This window comes from Mesoplodon bidens, assembly GCF_964165515.1.
Source record: "Mesoplodon bidens genome assembly, chromosome: 15".
In the NCBI taxonomy this organism is placed as follows: domain Eukaryota; kingdom Metazoa; phylum Chordata; class Mammalia; order Artiodactyla; family Ziphiidae; genus Mesoplodon; species Mesoplodon bidens.
Window position 1 is genome coordinate 66,452,516 of NC_138171.1, and position 26,932 is coordinate 66,479,447.

Sequence of the window (26,932 nt, forward strand, 5' to 3'; positions counted from 1 at the left end):
CGGAGCTCCAGGGACCCTGGTATTTAGGGGCGCGTGGGGATCCTGAGAAGGCACGGCCCATGCAGGAGACACGGAAGCAAGGCCCCTGAGCTAAGACAGGTTTAAGGAGAGTGGTTGTGGTCCAATTCTGCCTCCAGATGGAGAGGAGTTTTGCAAGGGGAGGTTAGGTAATGTCTGCTCCAGCGTCCAGTCAGTAGGACCTTCAGGGACAGCGCTCAATGCTCCTGGAAAACCTCCATCTTACTCTCCAGATGCTGCAGCCAGGACACCCACGTCCCAATCGTAGGTGCTTGGGCTCAGACAGCCGAGACAGAGCTGCTTCCTGAGTGCCTCTGGGGACTCAGCCCACCTCCAGCTTCCTCACCTGCACGAAGGTGACAATGACAGGCCTCTGACCAAGGCCTGGTGGCTGCAGAATCACTAGAGGACGGAGTCAAGGGCCGACTCCTAGTGGTGGCTCAGTGACCACAAGTCCCTTTCCTTCCCAGCCCCCTTCCGTCTGCACTGCCTGGGGTGATTGGGCCAGAACCGGTGTCCACAGCTCTATAACCTCCCAACAAGAAAAACAGCCGAAGTTGAGCCTGGTGACCTGATAGCTGAGGTTCCTGCCAGTTCACTGCAGGGCTTTGCAGAGCCAGTCCCTACGTGAGGCTGGGGAGAGAGCAGGAGCATCCCAGCTCTCCCCAGTAAGGGGCCAAGGCCTGCTGTCATAGGGGAGAAAGCCCAGTCACCGGAAGAGGGCCTCAGGAGGATTCTTCAAGACTGTCCCAGGAGGGAACTGGAAGGAACAGGTTTCATGTGCAGGGGCAGCAGGAGGACCAGAGCAGTGAGACCAGGGACGCATCTGTATAGTCAACCTGTGATCATCTTAGATGTTCTCAGGCACATAGGTGTAAATTTTAAGTTAACTGTAAAGCAGAAGATAAGTGACCTTCAGGAGATAGCCACCCAAAGGGGAGAGGGGGTGGGGGGTGGCATTAGTTCAAGTGTCCCTGTGCAGGTCTCACTTGCGCTTTTCGCGGCTTTGGGACACAGCAGTGAACAAATGCTCTCAAGGAGTGGAGGTTCTATGGGGATGAGGGCACAGGGACCCTCCGTGGTGTGACAGGCACGTGGGAGCTGAGGCCAGCAGGCGGCTGAGGACAGGACACACCTGTGCTCTGGCAGGTTTTACCTAACGACCCGTAATCACCTGCTTTGTGAGACGTCCTCACAGGGCCTCCATCTCCTGGTCTCTGAACCACCAGCAGGTGGAGCGACAGGCACTGGCGCCACAGGGCTGGGGGTGAAGGTGGGCACCCCTTCCTTTAGTGTGGACAGGCTGGAGCAGGCTGAGCCAAGGACCGGGGCAGTACACGTGGGGCACGAGGAACCAGGGGCTGGGGGCCGGCTGTGCAGCCACCTGCCAGCACTCTGCTTCCAGGGGAGGGGCAGAGTCTTGCTCTGTGCACTTTGGCCAAGACCTCGAAGGGTGAAGCCGGGGCTCTAGCAACGTGAGGGAGGAGCTGACTTGAGACAGGATCTGCTTTGGGGCTGGGGGTGGAGGGTCCCCACACGGGAGAGATGCACTTTTTTTTTTTTGCGGTACGCGGGCCTCTCACTGCTGTGGTCTCTCCCGTTGCTGAGCACAGGCTCCGGACGCGCAGGCTCAGCGGCCATGGCTCACGGGCCCAGCCGCTCCGCGGCATGTGGGATCTTCCCGGACCGGGGCACGAACCCATGTCCCCTGCATCGGCAGGCGGACTCTCAACCACTGCGCCACCAGGGAAGCCCGAGAGATGCACTTTTGACACTGGCCTCCCGTGTACCCCACAGCCCCCTCCAGCACTCTCTGGGCACGCTCCGCCTGGGCCACCCTCTGTAAGAGGCTCTCCGGGAAGCTCTTCCTGGGCAGCAGCCAAGCACTGCCATTTCCATTTACAATGGGTTTTTGTCATGTGTTCTCCCACCCCACCCTGTCCCAAGGGGGCTCTGTCTCTAGTAGGGCTGGGACCCCTGCAGGACCAGGGCAAGGATCTCAGCCTTGGCTGGTGGGACCAGCTGGACTGCAGACAGGCCCCCACGTTTAAAAGTGGAAATGGAACGGGTTGGCAGGCCTCAGTGGGGTACGGAGAGGAGCCCCTTCCTGGTTTTGGCTTCACCTGATGGAAAGTCCCCTCCCCACACCCAGCTTCTCCTCCTAGGCAGAGACGGGCCCTTCAAGCTCCCGACGGACAGACCCGGGACATCACCCGGTGTCAAAGCAGAGGCACTGGCCTCCTCCCAGGTCAGCAGAGACGTCCCTAGTGTAGCAAGGCTAGGGACAAGGCCCTCCCAGGCCCCCACTGACCTCCTGAACCTGCTGGAGCACCCCGGCACCCCCAGTGCTGAGCCGGCCCCCTTGTGCAACTCCACCAGGAGTCTGGGGGTGAAGCCCGCATCCCAGGCCCCACCACAATGCTGCCCTCCCTGGGTGCCCTGACCACGTGGCCCACTGGTTGCACCTGGCAAGCACTGGGCCCTGGGGGTGGCCAGGTCCAAGTCCCAGCCCCACTAATGAACTTGATGATGTATGTATTGACTCTGGGGAGCTACCCCCTCTGAGCCCCAGGAGCATGCTTGAGGGCCTGCATCCTCTCCAGGCCCTCCCCTGAATCCTGGCAGGGATGCCGGCTCTAGGCAGGAACTCCTGCGACACATCCACACCCTCCAATTGCCCCTTCGGTGCTACTCACACAGCACCCAGGGCTCCTGGCGACCCTCAAAAGAGTCTTAATGCCACACCCCCAGCTGAGGACAAGGCCTGGGGGCCCTGCTTGCTGCAGGCCAGGCCAACCTGTCATCACCCGGGGGCTGAGTGGGCAGCAGACCTGGGCTCAAACTCTTCTCTGCCCCACTGGGTGGTCGGGTGGGGACTCAGTTTCTCCATCTGTGTCTGGTACACAGGTAGCTCAGTGCTAGCGGGTGGGAGATGTCTGGGCCAGGGAATCAAGTTTGGGGGACTTTTAGCTAACAGCCCACCTTCAAGTCAGATTTGGTCACTCACTCTTAGAAGCTCCTTGGTGGCATTCCCATGACTGCAGTGGCACCTGAGTTCTCCTTCCCTGGCTTCCCTGCCAAGCCTTTCCTGCCCAATCCCATGGTGCCTTTGCCTTTCCTGTGTCTTCCTTTGGGTACTCTCTCTGCCCCTACCCACTTCGGCCTGGCTGGCCCTCAGCAGCATGTCAGCAGCCAGGCTGCACTTGGGGGCTGTGTCCTACCATGAACACATGGCCCTGGGGCCCCACCACGTCGCCCCACCCAAGGAGCATCCCCAGTTGGACTCCCCTGTGGGCCCAGCCAGGAGGGGGAATCCTGCCACCTCTGGGAGGGGTTGGCCGGACCAGAAGGCCTCCTGCTGTCTAAGCCCAGAAGACGCCATGGGGAGCTCCTGGCCCGCCCCTCAGCCCCCTCAGATGCAGCACCAACTTTCATCAGTGCTGGGGCCCCTGGCCTCATGCTCCTACGTCATCCAGGCCACTGTTGCTCGGCCTGGAGATCTTTCTCGAGGGGGTGAAAACAGGGTCAGCGTGCCAGCCGGTGCCCGGCGTCTGCGTGAAGGTCTCAGAGCAGCTTGTGTTCACAGAAACAAACCCAGTCTGTGTGGCGGGGCACAGCAGGGCCGGGAGCAGAGTTCCAGTGTTTATTATCGTACATATATATATTTCATGTGTATACACAGATAGTTTTCTCTCTGAGAAGTATTAAAAAATTGATCAACCTTCAATCTATAAAAAATACCTACTCTACACGATAGAAAAATCTCTCCTCCAAGTTTACATTGATTTACACCCAAAGCTTTCCCCAAAATATACAATACGAGGCAACGTCTTAAATCTTAGTGTAGAAGGTGGGCCACGTGGAGGGTGGAGGGACACAGAGCCACACACACGCTCGCTCACGCACGCACGCACACACACACCCTCACGTATGCACTCGCACACAGCAGCGGCCCGCCTGTGTGCAGGGTCTTGGCCCACCTGGGAGCACCCGGAGGCTCCTGGCTGGCGCTCAGGCTCGGGGGGCAGGCCCAGCAGCCCCTGTGGGTGATGCTGCTGCTCCTGGCAGTGCAGGTGCCAGGCAGGGGCTTCCTTGAAGAAGCCCCCAAGCCACCAGGAAGGCCTTGAACTGTGTACTTGTGACAGCCTGCCCACCCCAGCCTCCTGCAAAGTGCACCTTGTGGAGACAGGACGACTCCTAAAGACCTCAAACTCGCAGAGGAAACTGGTTCCAGACGTTTGGTTTCCTCAGGCCAGCAGAGATCCGCACAGGGAGGAGAGGACACACCCCTGCCTGAACCCCCAGGGTCAGAGGGGAACAGCAACACCCACCCGATGCAGACAGCACATTCCACGCCATGACTCTCAAGTCACAGGAGGGTTAGCGCCTAGGGTTACTGCAGCGAGGGGCTGGCCATGAGCACAGGCCCATGGCCTAGAGGCCCCTGGACCTGAAGCTGGACCAAGGGGCCCCTTCTGGTTGGGTGCCAGCCTGAGCAGCTCCAGGAAAGCTGGGGGGGGGGTGCCTGCAGCTCCTGGCCAGACCCTGACACACGCCTCTCCTGCTTGTCCTCCCCCTGCCCCACCATGTCTGGTGCCAGGGTCCTGGGGCTTCTATGCCATCCAGGAGCAGCTGAGACTTGGACGGTACCAGGTCAGGGTGCCTGGCGGGCACAGGGAGCAGCACCCCCGGCAGGGACCCATTTCGTTCTTTCTTCCCTGACAAGGCAGGAAGCGTGGGAGAGGTCACAGAGGGGTTCACCCCAGCCTGAGAGACTGTCCCTCATTCTCTGCAGAAAGGAGGGCATAGTGAGAGGCCAGAGCCACCGCGGGTTCCGGTCCTAGCATCCCTCCTCCCCCGCCCTGCCCTGCCCAGCTGTGTGTTCCACGGTGGGTGAGGGACCTCGGTCTCGGCCGCGTGCGTGCTGTGCTGGAGCCCCGCCGAGTGGCACTACTTGACCTCCAGGATGGACGGGTTGGTCTCCATGATGGCCACGATGATCCTGTCGATGTAGTCCTGCAGGCGGAAGTTGATCTCCTCCTGCTTCTGGATGGCGTCCATGAGCTGTGGGAGGAGTCAGGGGTCGGTGCCAGGTGCCCAGACTGCGGACGCCCGCAGGGGATGGGGCGGGGCGTTACCTCGTCTCGGGAGACGGAGCTGATCTCTGCGGCCAGAGACTCGGAGAAGGCCGTGGAGAAGAGGTTCTTGGCGCCCTGGATGCTCAGGTTGATGATCTGCCCGTTGAGCTCGTCATTCTGCTCCTTCAGGCTGCGGTTGTCCTGGGGGACACAGGGCGTCGTCACTCCTGGGCCGAGGCAGGACCACCAGCTCGGGCACCGGCTCCCACACGCCCCCATGTCGGCCCCCGGAAGCGTGAGCCCAGCCCGCACCTGCTTCAGCCTCCGGACCTCCTGCTCCAGCTCACTTTCCCGCGTGCGGCTGTTGTACTCCTGCAGGCCTGCGCTGCTGCTGCGGCCCCTCCTCTGCTCGGCCTCCAGCTTGAAGAGCTGCAGATGCTCCAGCTGCTTGCGCAGGTCCTCGATCAGCTGCAGCAGTGAGGGTTGGCTCAGCTTGGCTTCAGGACCTCTGGGGCGGTCTGAATGCCAATGGGGGGGACCCCGGGGCTCTGTGCTCACCTCCTGGGTCGCTTCCTTGTCCCTCTGGAACTGGTGCCTCTCATGGCTCAGCCTGTCCCCCAGCTTCCTCCTGTTCTCCTGTTCCTCACTGAGCCGCAGCGACAGCTCCTCAATCTCATCCAGCAGCTTCTGCTTCTCCTGCAAGAACGAAACAGTTGCCGGAGACATGCCCATCTGCCATCTATCCATGCAGCTCTCCTCAGCTGTCTGCGCCTGACACGTGGCAGGTGGGCCTGCGAGGCGCCCGGGACTGTTGCTGGGAGGAGGCCAGAGCCCAAGTGCTCTCAGATGTCCTCAGGGTGCAGAGTTGCCCAAGGGCCCCTGGGTGGGGAGGGGACCACAGGGCACAAGGGGTCAAGCTGAAATCAGCCTCTCAAGGACCTCATCCTAGATTCAAACCAGGGGTTAATCTATGCGTGACTCTCCAGGCCCAAGGATGCCAGGAAGCCGGGCAGGGTTGCGCATCTTCCAGCAAAGGGACGGCCAGGCCCTGCGTGTCCTGGCTCCCTCACCCCCGGGGCCGCAGGGCCCGGTGTCACCAGCCTGCTCTCGAGCAGCACAGCTCCCTGGCCTGCAGGCGCACCCCTTGGCCAGCCGGCGCACCTCTTGGCCAGCCACACCCCCGCAGGCCCATCGGCCAACAGTGCGGCTGCCCTGCTTTGGAGAACCTGTCTCAGGTCCCGATGGCCCACAGGCACCCAGGGTGGAGGGCGGGGAGAGCCTGGCCGGCAGCTTACCTCCTCCAGGCGCTCGATGCTGGCCTTCAGGCAGGGCATGCAGGACCTCAGCTCACTCTTCTCCTCGTCCAGCTGCTGCAGCCTGGGGCACAAGAACAAGGCTGGGACCCGCAGAGCTGTCCCGACCACCACACGCACCCACACAAGGGCCCTGGGCCAAAGCTTCTCATGAGCCAGGATGGTGTCTCCACACACCTCTGGTTTACAGAGAAGCTGAAGACACAGAGCGAGTTCCACGGACCCTGAGCCCCTTTCGGCTTCTCCAGGCATCTGCTCACCATCGTGGCGTTCATCACACCCACAATGGAAACGCAAATAACCAACCCATGGACTCAACACAGCTTTCCCACCAGCGCTCCTTCCCGTCCGGTGTCCCTGCACCACATTAGCCGTCATGGCTCCTCTGTCCCCTCTGGTCTGCTGCAGTCTCTGGACTTCCCGGGCTCTTCATGACCTTGACAGTTCTGAGCAGGTCTGGTCATGTATTTGGTAAAATGTCCCTCAGACTGGGTTTGTCTGGTGTCTTCTCGTGACTGGACAGGTTGTAGGTTTGGGAAGAATCCCACAGAGGAGAGGTGCCCTTCGCATCACGGGTGATGTTGACCTGGATCGCCTGGTTGGGGTGTGTCTGCCAGGTGTCTCCTCTGTCTAGTTCTCCTTTTCCCATCCCTTCTCTGTCGTCTGGAGGCCAGTCATGGGGTCCAGTCCACGCTCCAGGAACCCCCGAGCGGGCACGTCTGTGTGTTATTTGGTCTCCTCTGCAGGAGTCCACGTTGGGTTACACTCTGGATGGCGGTTCCTACTGTGCCCCAGCTGTGCCCACTGGGAGCCATGACACACTGTCGTCTATGTGTGCTTCTGTTCAAGCACCTCCTTGCTTCCTGGCACTCCAGGCTCTGCCGGTTTTCCTCTGTCCCAGCCACAGACCCAGACCTCCAAGAAGCCCCAGTTCCTTCCATGGCCCCGCTGTCCTCACCCCCTCAAGATCCCCAGGGAGCTGAGGGAGGCCACCAGGGTCCAGGCACATGGAGCTGCTGAGGTGCAAAGAGCAGGCAGCGGTGACCCCGAGTCCCATCTCGCTCTGTGAGGGCCTCATGAGGCCCTGTCCACCTCGGGCCCCTGCAGCTGCTGTCCCACTCGGCCAGCAGGATGTCCCACTCGGCCAGCAGGATGCCCCCTGCCATGCAGGCTCTGGTGCTGGCAGACACGGGAGGCAGGACGGCCCACCCCTAGGCACCCACAGCCCGGTGGACAGGGCCCCACGGAGAGGCTGTGGCCTGCAGGTCCACTGGACGGCACTGTGCCGAGGCCCAGGAAGAAGGCTTTCCCGGGAGGTGACACCGCGGGCCTGCCCCCGGGGAGGCCTCCCGTCCAGGGAGACCCCAGCACGGCTCTGTGTGCAGCCCCTCCTGCCACCTCCCACTGTTGAAAATATGTCAAAATGTATTTTCCAGCTTTAAGAGCTGGAGATAAACACATGCTAAAGAGCCTAGAGTTGTCGTTCACGAGTGTAAAACGACTGCACGTTGAAGGCTGAGAGTGGTGCCCGTTCAGTTCAAAAGACTGTGAAATACCTGCCTCCCCGTCACTACCCACCCAGAAGCGAGCTCTGCAGAGGGAGGATGAGCAGGAACCTCCAGGTGACTGTTAACTTGTGGACATCTAGGTTCTCTGCTGGTTTTCTTTGACAAACAACATTTGAGATCCACGTGTCACCGTGAGTGGTCGCCCCCGGCCTGAGTCCCTGGTCCACTCCTGTGCCTTTGTGGGGTATCTGCACAGAGTATGCTCCCCTTTTCCTGACTCATCTAAGGCTTATGCCTCCAGGGGAGCATAGGGGTAATTTTCTCAAGTTGTCTTAAAAAAGGATTTTGACTTCGATTTTGAATGGTGCAGCATCCACTGGAGAAAGATTAGAGAAAGTGACATCCAGGTAGTGTCAGTCTTTGCCTTCAAATACTTTGTGGCCTTCAGTAGAGTTTTTTAGTTTTCTTCACAAAGGTTTTTCCACTGTTCGTAAAATCAAATTTGTTCCTAGGTATCGTGCCCTCCTGGGGTGGCCAGCTGTTGTGGTGAGAGCCCAGCTGCATTTCTCATCAGCCCTCTCCCCTACCTGACCTGAGGGTCCCCCGTCCCCCTCTCCCCAACCTGGCCCGCGGGTCCCCCGTCCCCACTCTCCCCAACCTGGCCCCACTCTCCCCAACCTGGCCCGCAGGTCCCCCGTCCCCCCTCTCCCCGACCTGGCCCGCGGGTCCCCTGTCCCCCCTCTCCCCAACCTGGCCCGCGGGTCCCCCGTCCCCACTCTCCCCAACCTGGCCCGCGGGTCCCCCGTCCCCCTCTCCCCCACCTGGCCTGCAGGTTCTCAATCTCGATGCTCTTCTCTCGCTCCATCTTGCACAGGAGCTCCTTCTGCTTGCGTGTCTCCTCAAGGACCATCTCGCAGGCTCTCAGCTCCTGCTCCTTGAGCTGCTCCTCCAGGGCATTGGCTCTGCAAGGCCGAGGGGGAGGGGAGAAACTGTCCTGAGATGCTGCGCCCGGAGCTGGAGAGAGCGGCCCTGCCCAGAGTGGGGACGGGAAGGCGCTGAGACGTCCCCCAGTGGCCCACAGCTCTAGTCAAGGGCAGTTCTGAAGCAGGACATGTATCCCCCAAACAGCCTTCACCTCACAGAGGGTGCCTGGCCTTCAGACCACAGCACAGTCTTGACGGCAAGGACAGTCCCCATCACTCCCAGGGGGACTTACCCCCATCCTGGTCTGCACCCACAGTTGCCTCCTGCTCGCTGGGTGTAGGCAGGAGACACTCCCGGGCACAAGCCCACCAGGTGCCTGGCCCCAGGGCACCTCGCACTGATACTCCAGGCTGGAGACATGGTGTACAGACCCACCCCACCCAGGTCAGCCGTGGCAGACTCGAAGGCAGGTATAGCAAGAACATGGGGACAGAAGGAAGGTACACATGGGGACCCTGACCCTGGCCTCTTCCCAGACCACCACTCCCACGTGCAGGAGACAGCAATGGACCAAACCACAGACAAGGGCTCTGGGCCCTGCCTGTGGATGGCCGGAGCCCATGCCTCCAAGCTGCCCATCCACACAGGGCTTCTCATCTGCTTTTTGGTGCTTCGCACCCAAGAGTGAACAGACAGCCAAAGACCACCAGACATCACAGGAAAGCTCTTAATACAAAGTGGCCAAAGCAAACAGAAAAAACGACCTGAAGGAGATACATATCATGTGGGAAACACCACAGAAGCCCTGTGACTATCACCCTCAGAGGCCTGAGACACCACGTCCACGAAACAGGAGCAGCTGTCGCAGAAGGAATGGGTAACAGAAGTAACTCTTAGCAATTAAAACTACGACACGACAAAATTTTAAATTCAATAGAATAACTGAAGGAGAAAACCAGATGATTACACAGAAAAAAAGAAAAATGAGAAAATTAGACAATAAAGAAGTAAAGAAAATGAGAAGGAAGGTCCGTAAGGTCTGATATCTGATTAACAGACGTTTAGACCGACAAGAAAATGGAAGAAACTCTGAGAGACATGTTTTCCAGATTTAAAGGCTGGAAACCATGTGCCCTCAGCACAGGAAACAACAAGAGACCCTCACAGCGTCGGGAGAGAACAGGACCTCACATAGCAGTGAGCCCAGCGGTGCCAGGGCCCTGGTCACAGATGGGACAGACGGCAGCGGAGCCGGCTCCCAGGGACCCAGCTCCCAGCGGGATCCCAGACTCAGCCACACTGTCGATGGTGGGGGTGGCGGGGGGACACGACACAACCCCGTTTTCAGACACATGAGGCCTTAGGAAGCCTGGCTCCTATGCTGCGAGCAGGGCCTCTGCTCAGAAAGCGAGTAAACAAAGAAGAAATGCGGGATCTGGAGAATAAGAAACCAGATGTGGAGAAAGCAGGTGGAACTCCTAGGATGGAGGGAAAGGAGAGCAGTGTGGCGGGTCCGTGCGGCTGGGAAACGCCAAGCAGCAGCGGCAGGAGTGTGTGCTTGGGGGGAACTTAGGCAAACACTGGCAGAAACGGCCCCAGGAAGTGGATATGACAGGCCCTGGGGCTGGGTGGCCGGGCAGGGCACAGAGTGTGGACTTTCCACCACAAACGTGGATAACTGATAAATGCCCGTTGGATGAGACGAACCTCCGGTCAGCTAGAGAAAGGAGTCTGGTGGCCCATCCAGATCTCCCTGGACAAGGACAGGGAGGGAGTAAGGAACGTCCTGCAGACGCAGCGCTGGAGCCCCAGCCCTCGCACGAGCAGGGCCGACCCCACCCCTGGCTCTGCAGCAGGGCCACGGGCAGGAAAGCAGGTGGCCCCCGAGCTAGGGTCTCGACCACACAGGAGAACATGCTTCTGCTGCTCTGTTATAGCAGCGGGCGAGGCGCCCAGGATAACACAGCACATCCCGGTTCCCAGCCTCCAAGAGCAGGAGGACAGGTCATGAAGGCCCATCTCGCCCAGGAGAAGCCACAACAGGAGGCCAGTGTCCCCCAGAGCCTCGGGGCCCGTGTCCAGCGCTGGTACAAGTGCTCGGAGGGCGAGGAGCCCGGGGCTGCAGAGGGTTCAGCAGGGCCAGGCTTCGCCCAGACCACACGCCGTGCTGCCAGCCTCTGGACCTCTTGAAAGGGGTCTGTGACCCCCAAGCCTCCGCCTGCACACGGGCCAAGTCCCTTGTCCTCTGCAGGAGACGTGCTGCAAACTGGGGTGAGGTACACAGCGTGACTGGCTTCCCAACACCAAAAACCACACCATGTGCTGTGAAAAGTCTGCAGAACAGGAGATGGGGAAGCACCTGCTCCCTCCTTACACCCACTTCCACACGGCTGTTATTTCTAACACAGAGCTCGCGGCTCCCACGTGGGGCTCGGTCGCACTGCTACGCCCCACGAGGACCCCATGCTTCAAGGGTGGGTCAAGTACCCGAGCACAGGGAGCTCTGGAGGCACTGGCCCCGCCCCAGAGCGCTCCCTTGCTGCCTCGGTTTCCTGGTCCAGGAGATGCGGAGATGAAGCAAGCCTGCGTGGGGTGGGGGGCGCGCCTTTGGTCAGGACGGGTCTTGGAAGCGGGGCACACGCCAGACACCCCCAGATGGGAATACCAGCCGGGCACTCTGCAGGCAGGGTGTTGGCCCCGGCTTCTCCTGAGAGGCCCCTCCCTCGCCCTTTCCTCTGGGGAGAGCCCTCAGCGGGAGCCTTGCTCACCCCACACCATCCAGCGAGCCGGCCCCCAGCAGCTGAATGGAGGGTGGTGCTCAGAGAACCTGAGGGGAGGAGAACGACCACAGGGCGGATCACACCCCACAGGCACTAAGAGGCCTGCGCTCACCTGTGCACCAGCTGGAGGTTCTCCTGCCTCAGCCGGCTGTGCTGCTCCCCGTTGGCAGCCGTGTCCTTTTCCAGCTCCGACACTCGCTTCTCCAGGAAGACAACCTGGGGAGCAAGATGGTGGCTTGAGAATCAAGGGGGTGGGACAGTGTGTGCCCCACGCAGACTGTCCTGGAGGCCATGCCCACCAGGCTGGAGACGCCCCGTGAACGAGGCAGCGCAGCCCCGTGGGCACCAGTGAGGACAGGGAGCACGTGGTGCCCTCGACCCTCAAAGGCAAAGGAGCTGAGGGGCCGCAGGCAGGGCCACTGCTCCGCCAGACACAGCCCACAGAGGCGGCTCATGCTGGGGACTCGAGTGACAGAAAGGCCCGGGGTTTGGAGCCAGACACGCTCACCAGGCGGTGGGAGGCATGACGGCCAGACCGGAGAGCTGGGGAGGGCTCTGCAGAGCTGAGGTGTTGGAGGTGCTGTAGAGGTCCAGGAGGTGGGGGGCAGGGTGAGGTGGGCGAGGGGGACAGAAGGAGGTGGGAGAGAAGGGGGGAGTCTGTGGCCACCCTGCCCCTGCACTTCCTGGAGCTGGTCCTGGAGCCCCAGGGCCTTGGCCACGGGGAGGCTGCCCTGCCCCCGGCAACCTCTCAGGGTTGGCCGATTCCACCGTCCTGGCTCTACGATCACTGCAGGCTGCGGGCCCTCCCGCCTCCCCGGCCGGCACCTCTCCATGGACAACGTGACACCTCTCCTGTTCACCCCGCGGCTGCCAACCCGAGGAAACCCGCCAGAGATCACCAGGGCTGGTGGACGGCGCAGCCCTGCCGGCGCCATCACCACCTCCCACTGTGCCCTCTGCGCACCTCACTCAACACACCCACCGGGGGCCTGCGCCTGAGGCCGCTGAGTTGTCCACACGTGGCCCTCTGGCCCTGCCATCCATCCAGGGCCTACCTTGTCAGCAATGTCCTCTTCCATGCCCTCCACAGGGTCTGGGGGAGGGTCTTGCAGGGCCTCCATGGTCAGGGCCCCTGACTGATGCAGGTGCCTGGGGAGAATAAATGACAGCCCTGTCCAGAGAAGGTCCTTCAGCAGAGCAAGGAGAGCAAAGAAGGGGGACAACTTTGTGGCCAGGCCTGTACACATGAACACCCCCAGGCTGGTCTGGAAAGCAGAACCCAGCAGCAGGCGGGCAGGTCTCCACCGAAGGGGACTCCGGGCAGGACACCACTACCGAGGGCTGGGTGAACAGGCCATAGTCTGTGGAGCCCAAGGGGCCCGGCCTCCTTCCCTACCAGCTACTGGGCCAAGATACTTTGACCTTGGGCAATAAAACAGGACGTCACTCCTCTTGGTGATACGAAATAATCTCATCTTCCCCAAGCCTTGAAACATTAATTCAAGGTCACGACCTGCGGGCACACCGTGACTTCCACGCTGTCTCCATCTCTGACTTCCAGGCGCACCTCTTGGGGCAGCCACGGCAAGACACACTTGGGGCCTCAGGGGGCCGAGCGTGAAAAGGGCACAGGCCCTTGGCTCTGACACATGCGGGAGGCGCCTCAGCGCTGTGTGACCCTGAGGAAGCTAGGCACCCTCACTATGCTACAGAACGGGGATCTGCAGGCTGTCACATAACTAAGGACACAGCACAGAGCCAGTTCAATAAAACACTATTAAAAAGTACACTCTCAGGACTTCCCTGGTGGTCCAGTGGTTAGGCCTCTGTGCTTCCATTGCAGCAGGCCCGGGTTCGTTCCCAGGTTGAGGAACTAAGATCCCGCATGCCGTGCCACATGGTCAAAAAAAAAAAGTACAGTCTCTTTATCAAACAGATCAAGTTCTATTTCCTTTTCAGCACTGACTGAGCTTGCGCATTCCTTACATTTCTTTTCCAGAAACATTCTCAGGGGAACAAAAAGGAAGGGCATCTTTATCCCTGTAGACCACAACCCCCAACTGTGCCCTGGGGGGTACGTATCAGCGCATTTCTGTGGATTTCACTCAGTTCCCCGAGGGTGCTGAATCCCAAGGGCCAGGGGAGGACAGGCCATCAAGTTGCCATCTAATCACTCCTCTTAACATCCATGACCTTGACCTAAACGTGAGCTCCTGATGCCACTCCTGGGGCAGGAAGCTGCCCACCCCAGATCCAGAGACCACCCTGAGGAGGGGCCAAAGCCTGGGGGCTGACACCCGATCCTGATCTCAGACCAGGGGTTCAGGCATTTTCCAAGGGCTGAATCTGGGGTTGGGGTGTGTGGCCACAGCATGTAGCCACCTTAGGGTAAGGCCAAGGTTCCTCCCATGGTGGGTGGGGAGATTGTTTATTTAAGCCCATCCTGGCTCAGGAGACCCACCAGGGGAAGGCGGGGGATGCCTGATCCACCCCAAAGGGAGTCAGGTCAAGCCTGGCCGGTGGACGGGACTGCACCCTAAATGTCACCCGACCCCAGACCTGCTGTCGCCCTGTGGGGTCCCCAGGCACACCGATCCCAGAGCCATCTGCACCCAGGCGAGCACACAGCTAGGTCAGAGGCCTGGGCTGAAACGCTACCACAAGAGTGAAATGACAGCAAGCATTTTGAGTTTCCTTGGAAGGCTGGTGGCAGTTCTAAGGGCAGAAGAGCAGCAGATTCAAGGTGCACGTGTGTGTGAGTGTGTGTGCACTGACTGCAGACGATGCCTGTTTGTAAACAACAAACACCTGCAGGCTGGCCTTTTTTATACCAAAGGGTATCTGCAAAGGAAGATGAATTCTCAGAGCAGCAGCCGCAGAGGCCAAAAGCCGAGGAGCTGGGCCCTGGTGGCGCCAGGTCCATTCACGTGCCTGGTGTGGGAGCTGGGAGGGCAGGTCAGCTTCCTTAGTCTCACCAGCTGCAGGCTGTTTGGGTAAAAGGTGGAGCAAGAAGGGAAGTAATGCTGAAACTATGATCAAAGCATGGTCTGGAATTACTAGGAGGCTCCCAAGACCCAGGTGATGGAGAGAGCAAGTGAGGAGGGTGGGCCTTTGGATTCACCTCTGCTTCCCCTGGACCTTCAGCCCTTAACATGATAGGAAAAGAAAAACAAGTGTTTTATGTTCTCAGGGACAGAAGCAGGAAAGTAGACAGCGCCAGAGATGAGATGTCCAGGGCGCCGGACGCTGGAGGAGAGCCCAGGCGGCTGGCACCTGAGGGGCAGCAGGGAGGAGCTCAGATGGGGGAGGGGCGGCCCCCACCAGGCGCCCGACTCAGGACTGCAGGCCTCCAAACGGGCTGCACCACAGCCTGTGAACTACCCGAAGGTCGGCAGCCAGGCAGGACCCCGCTCAGAGGGAGACCTCTAGCAAGAGAGACAGAACTCAAAGAAGGGTGGGGGAGCCAGAGAAGAGAGGCTGCCGTCAGGGGCTCCGGGGGCAGGGGCTCCGGAGGCCGGAGCTCCGGGGGTAGGAGCTCCAGGACCAGGAGGTGGGGTGGAGGGCTCTGCGGATCGCGCTCCAGAGAGGCCCGCAGAGCTCAGCGCAGGCACTTCCAGACTGGAACAACGCCTCTCACTCCACCCAGTGTAATTAACAGCGGAAAGGACGCACAAGATTCGTCCTGAAATGTCTGAGCTTCAGGGACAGGGAGAACATCTTTTAAAAGCTTCCAGAAGGGAAAAGCAGTCACAAAGAAAAACTAGCAAGCACTAGACTGTCCTGCAGCAGCATCAGGACTAGAGGATAATGAGCAACGCCTTCAAAATGGCTAAACGGAAACCACTTCTGATCTAGAATTCTACCCCAAGCCAAACCACAGGAGTAAAATGTCCAACAAGGGCTCAAAAATTTATTTCCTGGGCACGTCTTTTCTCAAGAAGCTACCAGAAGACGGGCTGGATAGAAAATGGAGATTAAAAAAAGGAAGAAGGGGCTCAGGGGGTGAGATGATCCAACACCTGAAACAGACACCAGGACCCGGCGTCAGGGAGACACACGGGGCCGCAGCCGTGCAGCCCACACAGCACGGGCGGAGAGGGTTAGGGCTCTGGGGGAACCATTCACGCAGCGGCAGGGCCAGGCAGTGGAGGCAGAAGACGACACAAATAAAAACATAAAGGCAATCACTGCCTCCAGGAGAAGCAACAACTCATCTTAGAAAGGAAACCCAGTAACACATCACATGGCTTCCTGTGAAGAATGCTGGCGTCTTACAAGCCTAGAGCAGGCCTGGCAGGGGGGGTGAACGCATGTGCTGTTACCTCTCACTGCAGGAAGCCAGTGGGCAGCTCCCAAAACTGAAAAATGAAGAAATGGTCACCAACGCTTGTTCTTTAGAAGCTCCTCCACCTCCTCCTCACCTTGGGGAGCCAGCAGGGGTGGAAAAGACACAGCCCTTGCAGGAGGTGGACCCAGACCCGGGCTGTGGCAGCAGGGCCCCCGCTGACCCTCCCCACCAGGTTAGCCTACAGCCCTCGCGTGGGGAAGACTCAACTGAACAGGAGGAAGGACAGAAGTTTTCACCACAGACCCCCAGCCACAAACCCAGGTCCAAATCTACTGCTTTGGAAATTCTTTTTACAACCCGTCCCCTCAAACTATTTTCAATCCCAAACCATGAGAAGTAACTTTCAGAAGTTTTTTTAAAAATACCTTGAAAATAGTATTTTCTAAACAAGTTTTTAAAGCACTGTGACCAGTGACACATTTCGGAAGAGCACCTCAGTGGGCACCCAGGGTTCCTACCTTGCCACCTTCTTGCTGGAGAGCCGCTTCGATGGACTGCAGAAATCAAAACAAACAGGAAAACGGTGTCAGAGAACAGACAGGGAGGATGGAGAGGAAGCAGGAAACTCAGGCGAAAGAGATATGGGGCGGGGGCGCGTCCACAGGCATGCAGCACCCGCTCCCGAGGCCAGCTCCATGCACGGAAAGGCTCGCTCAGCAAAACATTCAGGGGAACGGGGACAATCTCGGGGGCCTGTCACCTAGTCCCAGCCCTCAAGGAAGTTTCAGATGGTGTCACAACCGGACCTCGGTTCAGGGGCTGGCCCCAGCGCCTGGACCCACAGGTGGCCACGCTGGGTTCGAGCCATCGGCACGTCCCAAGTGATTTTGGAGCCACACTGCCCTCCAAAGGCTCAGCCGTCAGAGGCTCCACACAAGGCGTGACACGGGCCCATGTGTACGGGAAAGCTCTGTCGTTGGTTTTAAATCTGGCACTGACATGTCACCCTCTACCAGCCCAGCTGCGCAGAGACTCGCAAAGCTTTCCTGCCGCCGTTTCAGGACAGGAAAGTCAGCCCCATGTCGCCTGCCTGACGTGATCACCTGCAGTGGCAAAAGGGCCAAGCTTACCGTACCCCTCGTTGTGCTTCCCAATTTAACTGCTAAACTATTAGCTTCAACCTATGAGGACAAGAACAGCATCACGGCCAGACAGACACACCCCGTCAGTTACCGTGACCCCCTCAAGCTGGGGCAGGAAACCCTGTCGGGGGAGACACGCTGTTCCCGTCACCAGCAACCGTACCCATTACCAATGCACTGCCTCTCCGCTCCGGGCTCATCCTGCCTACCAGCTCCTGGCCCCTGCGATGCTGCGTCAGCAGAGGGTGCTCGACAGGGACCCAGGAAAGGGCCTGCTTCCAGGTGCCCCTGCTGCCTGGGCAGCACCAGGGTTTGAACTTGGGCCCTGATTCCCACACTCCCGAATCCCACCTGGGCGGCTGCCCCTGACACCTCCCAGGCAGTTCCGTGGTGGGAGTCCCTCTGGTGAGACCCCTCTCAGCGAACAGCTTTCCTGGCAGCCAGAGGGCGGACTTCAGCAAGTTCTAGAAGGTGCGCCTATGCCCTCTGCAGCCTGTGGGCGTGAGCCGCTGCTCCACCCTCACAGCTGCTGCCCCGTCTCCTCCTGAGCTCTCCTCCCAGCCAGTGCCACCGTTACTCCAATCCCCCGTTACAATGGTCACTCTCTTTATTAAACTTTCCTATTCAAGTTACTGTGTGGTCCCCTCTTCTGACTGGGCCCTGACTGATGCTGTACATTTTAACACAAGTCTAATTTCATCCTGAAGCAACAGGAAAGGACAGACCACTGTCCAGTGTACTGTCCCCCTTCAGGGGCTGGCATCACTTGCACCTCTGGGTAAAGCAGACTTCTCAGTTTCTACAAAATGAACCGTTTTACAGAGGCTCCCAGGTATGTGGAAAATATGTATGTTCTGAGATTCAATGGGTAGAAATTATATCAGACGTCAAAGCTGCTGTCTGAATATGGTTTGGACTAAATCACCTTTCACCAACCACAAAGCATGACCAAATATGTTTATTTTGAGGCAATTCCATGGAAACCAATGGGTAAGATTCACATCTCCTTAAGTGAGTGTGTAGGGGAAAGTTCCTGACTCATTATAACGAGGATTCTGATGGCATATTAGTCCCCTTGTTAGTGCCTGTCTTAGGGAACAGGTGGCTGAAACTGGACGTGAGACCCCCTGGACTTGCTGGCTGGACTCGGCCACATCCCGGTCTGTTCTCTGCCCCACAAAGCCTGGAAGAGGCGACTGTGGCCGCCCTGGGGCAGGTCCTCAATGTGGGAAAAGATCATTTCCACATCAAGAACGTTCGGAGGGTGAGAGCTGAGATACGGAGACGGCAGGTCCCCGCTCGGGAAGGACAAATGACCACCCCCATCAGGCTGAGCGGCCATCCTGGAGCGCTGATCCCTGGGCTGAACACGAGGGGTAAAGGGAGGCTGGCGGGTCTCTGGAATCCCCGGTCTCCCTGGAAGCCCCTCAAAGAGCACCTCCAGTTCTCCTCAGTGCTGCTGGTACCCCCAGCTCCCCTCTGAAGCTGCCAATCGGCCCTATCCCTCACCTGACCAGGTGCTGGCTGGACCCCGGCCCGAGCTCTGAGCTACACAAGTGCAGGAGGAAGGGCTGAACCAGCGCCAGGGCACGACCAGCTGTCGGTCGCAGGGCCCACCAGGCAGACTGAGCGGCCGAGGCCAAGCCCCAAGGGCAGACGGCAGGCCTGGGAGGAAGTGTACATGCCAAAACCATTAGGATGGTTCACCTTCCATGCAACTCCCACCAGTCCAAGGCCCCTTCCTCCAGGAAGTTGCATGGGAGCCCACGGCACTGGTCGGCACATCCCACCCCTTCCTTGCTGCCCGCACGAGAGCGCCTGGCAGTCCCTCACTCCCTCCGCTGGGCTGGGGCTGTGGGGTGCGCCACACGAGGGCCCATCTCTCCTCCACACAACACACTAATCAGCAATCTGCCTAATGGACACGTCAGCATGTGCAAACCACCCAAAATGTTTCCTGCAGCTGGAGCCTGTGAGGCTGTGAGGAGCCAGGTGTCTCCTCCTAGAACTCTGACTGGGGGTGGGTACAGGGGGCGGAGAGGGAACCAGGAGATGAGGAGAGGGAGAGGCAAAGAGCAGCAGGCATGCTGGGCCCAGCGGCCTGTGCCGGGGACAGAGCAGCCAGTGACCCTGCCGCTGACAGAGGCTGCACAGCCTCCCGGAGACCAGCTCAGGGCAGGGCTTACCCCGATTCAAACTGACGCCCCTGAAAGCTGCTCACAAGTCTGCACCGAAGACCTACTCTCACTTAATATTTCCCAGTGCTGCTTCTTGTGACTCTCAACTTCAAACATCTTTTAGTAAAACGGAGAAAGCACATCTTTCTAAAAGCAGACTTTCTCCCACACGCTGGCTGTCCTCAGGCAGGGCAGAGGCAGGGGACTGGACCGTGGCATGCACACAGGGCACCAGACCAGGAACAGCACATGCAGGGCAGGGGCCGGAGAAGAGTCCGCTGTCCGCATGCCTGCCCGGCCTCTGGAGGAAGCCCCCGGAGTGGGCCGGGCACAGGGAGTGCACCTGGGCCAGGGCAGTGGGGGCAGCTGCGGGCAGGCAGAGTCTGCCTCCCCCGGGTCAGAGAGCAGGCCAGGCACCGCACAGGTTACCTATTCTTTTCAAGATCGTTCAGGCGAGCAGAAAGATCCTCAAGGCGGTTGATTTGTTTGTGGCACTGGCTACAGTAAAACTCAAAAGCCTCATCTGTGAGGATGCTGTGCAGCTTGGCGGCAAGCGGGTCAGCGCTGGAGGGACGAGAGGTGTGGCTTCAGGAGAGAGCAAGGATCGGGTGGCTGGACGGGGTGAGCTGTCAGGCAGATGCCGCGGAGGCCTCTGTCACCCTCGGCACCACCTCCGGGACCCACAACACCCGGCGCAGCGGCTGGGGGCACCTTCCTGGTCAGGCGCTCAGAGGACACAGGCGCAGCCCCGCGGCTCGTTGTAAAAGAAGAACCCTGCTTTGCCAAGAAGTAAATGACTGGACACACTGCATCCTCCTTTGTCAGAAACAGGTCAGCGCGAAAGCAACGCACACAGCCGGGGGGCGGCTTACTTTCTGTTCTGTAACCCTGTCAGTAACTGTCTAAGAACCACCAGAACCAAGAACTATGGGTGGATGACTTTCATTAAAAACTCATAATTCCGTTAGCCGCGCCACGACCTAATCTCAGTGGGCTTTCAGGGCAGTGGTAACGGCAGCCACGTCTTGCGGGTATTAGGACCCCAGGCTACAGAAAAGTTAAAGTGAGACATCAATCGTAGCGCAGAAGAAACCCTGCGGACATGGGATGAGGGACGGACACACGGAACAAATGGAGAGATCACCAAAATGGGAGACACATGCCCCGCGGGGCCACAGCCCAGCCCTCGGGGCAGCACCACTTGGAGCGCCTCAGGCAGCCCTCCTGGCTTGGCCCCCGCCCAGGCCCTCTGCTGTCGGCACAGCTGGAGAGTTTCCAGAACTGGGGGCAGAAGGGAGAGGTGACTGACATGTGCAGGCTGTCCAACCAGGCCAGGGTCTCCCCGAGGGGCCGGCACATCCCCTGACCCGGATACGAGGGTGGACGCTTTCTCCCAGGGCCTCCTGCAGCCCGAAGAGGCAGGAGAGCCGGGCAGGAGCCAGCTCCGTGAGCGAAGGTCCTGCCCTTTACATGCCACAGTTGAGTTTATTCAAAGCCGGAATTTTCCAGAGAGTTTGGGGATGTCAGGTGATTATAAGAAAATGAATCCGAAGAGCCATTTGTGATGTTAAACCTCCCTCAGAGGCCAGTCGAAGGGCATAAACTTTCAGCAAGAGGAATAAGGTCCAAGGACACCACAGATGATAACACCATGCAAGCAGACCTCAGAGATACTGCGGGTTCACCTGCAGCACGTCGCAATAAAGTGAGTGTTGCAATAAAGTGAGTCATGCGAAGTTTTTGGTTTCCAGTGCATGTAAAAGTGACGTTTACACTGTACCGTAGTCCAATAAGTGTGTAAAAGTATCACATCTAAAAAAACAACGTAGGGAATTCCCTGGTGGTTAGGACTCTGCGCTTCCACTGCAGGGGACACGAGTTCGCCCTCTGATCGGGGAACTAAGATCCCGCAAGCCACACGGCACAGCCAAAAAATTAAAATATTAAAAATTGAAAAAGAAAAGAAAAAACCCATGTGCATGCATACCTTAACTAAAAAATACTTTATTCCTAAAAAATGCTCACCAGCATCTAGGTCTTCAGGGAGCTGTAATCTTTTTTTTTTTTTCTAAGTAGAAGGCTGCTCCCTGTTGGGGAGAGGAGCTCTTTCTATTTCTTTTTTAAAATTTATTTATTTATTTATTTATTTTTGCTGCATTGGGTCTTTGTTGCTGTGCCTGGGCTTTCTCTAGTTGTGGTGGCTTCTCTTGTTGCAGAGCACGGGCTCTAGGCACGCAGGCTTCAGTAGTTATGGCTCATGGGCTCTAGAGCGCAGGCTCAGTAGTTCTGGCGCACAGGCTTAGCTGTTCTGCGGCATGTGGGATCTTCCCGGACCAGGGCTTGAACCCGTGTCCCCTGTACTGGCAGGCGGATTCTTAACCACTGTGCCACCAGGGAAGCCCTGTAATCCTTTTGCAACAGTCACATCAAGGATTGCTGATCACAGGTTCCCACAACAAAGAATTATAATGAGAGTCTGAAATATTGTTAGAATTACCATAATGAGACACAGAGACACGGTGCAAGCAATGGCTTTGGAAAAATGATGCAGGGCTTCCACAGGCCTTCAGTGAGTAGAAAACACAAAGGGAAGTGCAGGACAAGGTCCACCTGCACAGCAAGACTGATTGCTGAGCAGGGTGTCAACACTCACACACACACACTCACACACTCTCTCACACTCACACTGTCTCACACACACACACACACACACACACTCTCACACACACACACAGCCTCCCTCAAGCTCAATGCAAACCACAATGTGATCCACAAACAGCACTGTGAAACCCGTAAAGCCGAGTTTCCCAACCCCAGCTCTGTGCCCTGGGACTCGGCTGAGGCCCCATAAACGGGGAGTGACTGGGACCATAACCGATGAGAGGAACCACAGCCAACTGTTAATCCGATAGAAATCTTAAAATTTTGACTGTGGCATTGTTCGATTATATTACAGTGAATAAAACAAGTTCTCTGTGAACCAAAAGGGGACCCTCCCCCTTAACAGAACGTGAAGAAACAAGGCCCTGGTGCAGGGCCGTTACCTGGGGGTGAGGAAGACGGGGTCTCTGCAGCCGTGCTCCCCGTTGCAGAGGGTCTCTGGGGACAGCTCCGCCTCACTGCCCTCACCATAGTCCTCGAAATGTTCCTCGCCTCCTATCACCGTGACGACCGACTGGCTGTGCAGGTAGGACCTGCAGAGGCAAACGAGTGTCAGCTGCTGACAGGGGCTGCGGGCACCCCAGAGCCGCGGGCGTAACCTGAGCCTCCAGCAGAAACGTGCGGTGACCACACGTGTGAGTTCGTGTTCTAACAGCCGCACTAGGGAAGGTAAATGCGCAGGTGAAACTGACTTTAACAATGTATTTCACTTGGCCCAACATACCCAAAATCATCACTTCCAAAACAAGATCTTTATATTATCTATGTCCTTGTGTCATAATAAGCCTTCGAATCTGGTGTTTGCTGCACCCCGGGCACATGGCAGGTGCTCCCCGCCCCAGGGCTGGGCCACCACCTCACCACGGACCCCTCCAACCCCTGAGATCCTGTGAGCAGGTGCAGGAGCTGCCCCTCAGAGGGGCAGGCCTGGTAGTCAGGAGGGGTCAGTCTCCGTCCGCTGCCCAGACCCACAGTCGCACGACACGCAGCACAAGCTCCCCGAGGCACCTGACCCCAATGGTCTCGGGACGTCCGACTACTCTCTGAAGAGCGTGTCTGAGTCTGACTGCCGCCCGCCTGCTACCAGCCCTCACCTTCTCACACAGAGACAGGAAGAAATGATTCCTTCCGACAGACACCATTTCACACTAAGCTGCTTTCTGTTTCTGTAGATGAGCTGCTTCGTGGATCCACGTGCCCAGACCCCAGGAGAGGAAGCTGCCCCCGAAGTGAGAAGGACCATGCGCAGCCTTCACGGGCTGGACGTGGACGCCCGTGGGCGGCGAGGAGCCCAGCGCCTGTCCTCGTGTCAGAGGGGATGCGCGCTTGGTGCTGGGGACCCGGGGCAGACCACGCAGCCGTCACGCACCACATCGACAGAAAACGGGTGACTTTAGATTATAATCGGCAACCTCGCAGCAATTCAAGATTTTCTCATTTGACACCAACGTGACTTCAACGAATCCTGAGGGCAAGTCGCTGCTTAAGCAGCAAAACAGCCCAGAGCCTAGAAACTTCCATTGAAAAACTAAGACCTCATAATGGTTTCCCAGATTTGACACTTCAACTTTGATTACTTGACCCAAATTGAATTTAAAAAACTTAGGGACTCCCCTGGTTGTGCAATGGTTAAGATTCCACGCTCCCAATACAGGGGGCCCAGGTTCAATCCCTGGTCAGGGAACTAGATCCCACATGCATGTCGCAACTAAGAGTCCACATGCCACAACTAAGGACCCCGTGAGCCACAACTAAGGAGCCCACAAGCCACAACTAAGATCCAGTGCAACCAAATAAATAAATAAATATTTAAAGAAATTTAAAAGAACTTACCTTATTACCTTAAAAAATACTGATCAGGGGCTTCCCTGGTGGCACAGTGGTTAAGAATCTGCCTGCCAATACAGGGGACATGGATTCGAGCCCTGGTCCGGGAAGATTCCACATGCCGCGGAGCAACTAAGCCCAAGCGCCACAACTACTGAGCCTGCGCTCTAGAGCCTTTGAGCCACAGCTACTGAAGCCCGTGTGCCTAGAGCCCGTGCTCTGCAACAAGAGAAGCCACCACAATGAGAAGCCTGCGCACCACAACGAAGAGTAGCCTACGCTCACCACAACTAGAGAAAGCCCGCATGCAGCAACGAGGACCCAATGCAGCCAGTAAATAAATAAATAAATTCTTAAAAAAAAAAAAAAGTACTGATCAGGAAGCTACAGCGAACGTGGCATCCCCAGCCCCACGCATTCTACCCTCACACCTCCCTCCTTGGTCACTGCAAGCCACTCTGGGCTCCCATCTCCACACGCTGGGCTTGGCCCCTGGTGGCCCTGGAAGGTGTTCCTCCAGTCCCAACAGAGCCCAAAGGCCGAACGTGCACGCACGACGCCCCCTTCCCCACCAGACGGTCACCGCACACCACAGCCATCAAGGAAAGACCCCAATAAATGGAGCAATAAACTATGATCAAAGACTGGGAGACCCATAGGGACAAGATGTTGGTTCTGCCCAAATAATCTACAGATCCAGCAAAATCCCAACCCAAATCCCAGCAGGTACTTTTTTCCAGAGACTAACAAGCTGAATCTATATAAAATCCACATGGAAATGTGAAGGCCAAAGGTGCCAACGCAGCCTTATAGAGCGAGGCTGGAGGGTGCACATGGCTGAACGGCAGGACCGGCGGGCAACAAACCTGGAGCAGAAGGACTAAGCGGTGCTGACCTGCACAGGGCACACAGGGCCAAGCAGGGCGTCCAGCACAGCCCATGCACTCGGCCATCTTGTGGGGCAGTGAGGAAGGAGGGAGCTTCAAAACCGAGCCTGAGCCGATGGACATCTATACAGGAAAAATGACCCCTGCCTCGCACCATGCACAAAAACTCCCTTACGGGGAGATGAAAGAGCTGAAAACAAAGGCAAAACAACAAAGCTTTACAGAAAAGCAGAAGTAAACGTCACAGTGATGTGGAGTAAGCAGAGATCTCTGAAGCAGAACACAGACGTGCTAACCACAAAAGACAAACAGATACACTGGACTACAGTAGAATTAAAAACGTCTGTTCTCAGACACCCCAGGGAAGTGAGAAGATGACCTGCAGAGGGGGAAAAAGATGCCTGCAACACACCCAGGACAAAGGAGTCCCCTGAGACAGAGGAAGAGCTCCCACAATTGAAGACGGAGGAAAAGACGGCCCACGGGACCCGGGGAGGCCAGATCCACCCACCGCCTGTATCCGCAGAGGCAGCCGACGCAGAGCTGAGAAGCAGTGCTGGGACCATCGGGCCACGAGCCTGTTTACTATCTGGCCTCTACGGAAAAGCTTGCAGAGTCCTGCAATCAACAAAGGGGCGAAAGCCTGGAACAGGCACCGCACAGGAGAGGGTCTCCACGTGGGCAGCCAGTGCAAGAAAGGCACTGCCCCCGTCAGGCACCTGGGAAACCCAAGTGAGGACCACCTGCTCTGCGCGTCCTCAGACAAGAGGCGTGAAGAAGCGGAGGATGCCAGGCGTTGCGAGAATGGAGAGCAGCTGGAACCCGCAGGCGGCTGGCAGGCAGGGAGCTACCAAACCCCACCTGTAAGTGTCTGACCTGCAGTAACCCTTACAGAGGAGCCTGTGCCCCAGGTGCGCCCTACGCCACCAAGGAACAATCCCGGCCACCAAAAGACGTGATGCTTACATGCAGCAGCTTTACTCATGAAACCAAAACTGTGAGCAAACCCAATGCCCCAATGCCCACTGACAGGAAATTAGGAAGCTGCGGGCATTCACACAGTGGAACACTCAATAATAACCAGAATAAACCACTCACAACGGTGCACACATACACGGATAAACCTCACAGCCACGATACCAAGTGGGAGAAGCCAGCTGGAGAAAGGATACACACTGTGTGATGACCCTTGAGTGAGGAACAAACCATGAGCCAGGGTACCAGGGAAGGAGCCAGTGGGGGGGGGGGTGGCGTGGCGGGAGGGCTGGTGCCTGGGACAGGCACACCGTCTTCAATTAGGGAGGAAAAACAGAAGCTCTGCAGGGGCCAAACAAGAAATGAAACGAAATAAAATAAACAAAATTCCAGTTTCAAGGCCTCCTGGGGAGTCCAGGGCAGAACTGCCAGCCGTCACCTGGGCCCACATGGGCCACCTGGCCTCTCTGAGCCGGCCCTTCCCCCTCACTGTCCTCAAAAGCGTGGAGTCAGGGTGCCATAAAGATGAAGACGTTTGAAGTGTGTCTCGCCCTGGGTCATAAGAATTGTGATGACAAAATCCAAAAGACTAAGCGAACGTTTTCTCCTAGGATTCCTGTCTGTACAGAGGAGCACCTCCTGACGGAGGCTGCACGGTCAGCTGGGCGCAGGCTCTTCCCAGGACCGCAGCCCTCTGCAGGCTCACACTCCCCTCTGGATCACCCAACATGAACCCCACCATGACCCCATCTGCCATCAGCCCCGGGCCATGTAGCTAGGAACAGACCTGCCCGGGAGCAGCAGCAGGGCGCCGTGGCCGGGCTCCTCCGTGGCGTCCAGGCATTCAGGGGGCACCAGGGTGCCTGTGTCCTCATCCGTGAAGGTCTCACACTCACTGTAGGTGCTCTCGGAGCCCATGTATGCACTGTCTGTCACCTCGTTGGCCTAGGAGAGAGAGCCAAGAGTCAGTCCCGGGGCCCGGGAAAGGACCCTGTGGAGGGGGAGCTTGCACGTGGGAGATGTCCCTCCTATACTTCTAAGCAGAAGCAGTAGGTTACAAAACACTTCAGTATTTTCAAAAATGAAAAACAGGCCCATGTTCAAGAGCAGAAAAAATGACTGGAGTGATTTTTAAACTTAGTTATAGAAATATGCCTAAAACGGACACAAAGTATCCCAACATCACAGGATACATGCCAGAACAGCCCGTTTTGTGGCTTTCCAGCACTGGAATGAATTCTACCCTAGGAACTAATGTTCAATAATGTAAGACTATGCCTTTTAAAAAGTCCCCATCAACATCTGCTCTGTACGTGCAAGCTATTGTTTTGAAATTCAATTACGTGGTCTAACC

At 57.7% G+C, this 26,932-nt stretch overlaps 1 protein-coding gene across 4 annotated transcripts in view; it reads right to left on the reverse strand.

The window, feature by feature from the left end:
• Positions 1–3,647: 3,647 nt before the first annotated feature.
• Positions 3,648–26,932, reverse strand: part of RAB11FIP3 (RAB11 family interacting protein 3) — an 80,282-nt gene continuing 56,997 nt past the window's right edge. For 2 of the 4 annotated variants that reach the window (XM_081256651.1, XM_081256652.1), the window contains exons 4-15: positions 26,366–26,523; positions 22,273–22,422; positions 19,658–19,792; positions 16,428–16,463; positions 12,677–12,770; positions 11,734–11,837; positions 8,739–8,879; positions 6,392–6,473; positions 5,655–5,792; positions 5,409–5,564; positions 5,157–5,297; positions 3,648–5,082 (exon numbers count right to left, since the gene is read on the reverse strand). In XM_081256651.1, the coding sequence (XP_081112777.1) occupies positions 4,969–5,082; positions 5,157–5,297; positions 5,409–5,564; positions 5,655–5,792; positions 6,392–6,473; positions 8,739–8,879; positions 11,734–11,837; positions 12,677–12,770; positions 16,428–16,463; positions 19,658–19,792; positions 22,273–22,422; positions 26,366–26,523 (1,449 nt within the window). In that variant the 3' untranslated portion in view covers positions 3,648–4,968. The remainder of the gene's footprint in view (positions 5,083–5,156; positions 5,298–5,408; positions 5,565–5,654; positions 5,793–6,391; positions 6,474–8,738; positions 8,880–11,733; positions 11,838–12,676; positions 12,771–16,427; positions 16,464–19,657; positions 19,793–22,272; positions 22,423–26,365; positions 26,524–26,932) is intronic. The other 2 variants (XM_081256654.1, XM_081256653.1) reach the window with 1 other exon arrangement.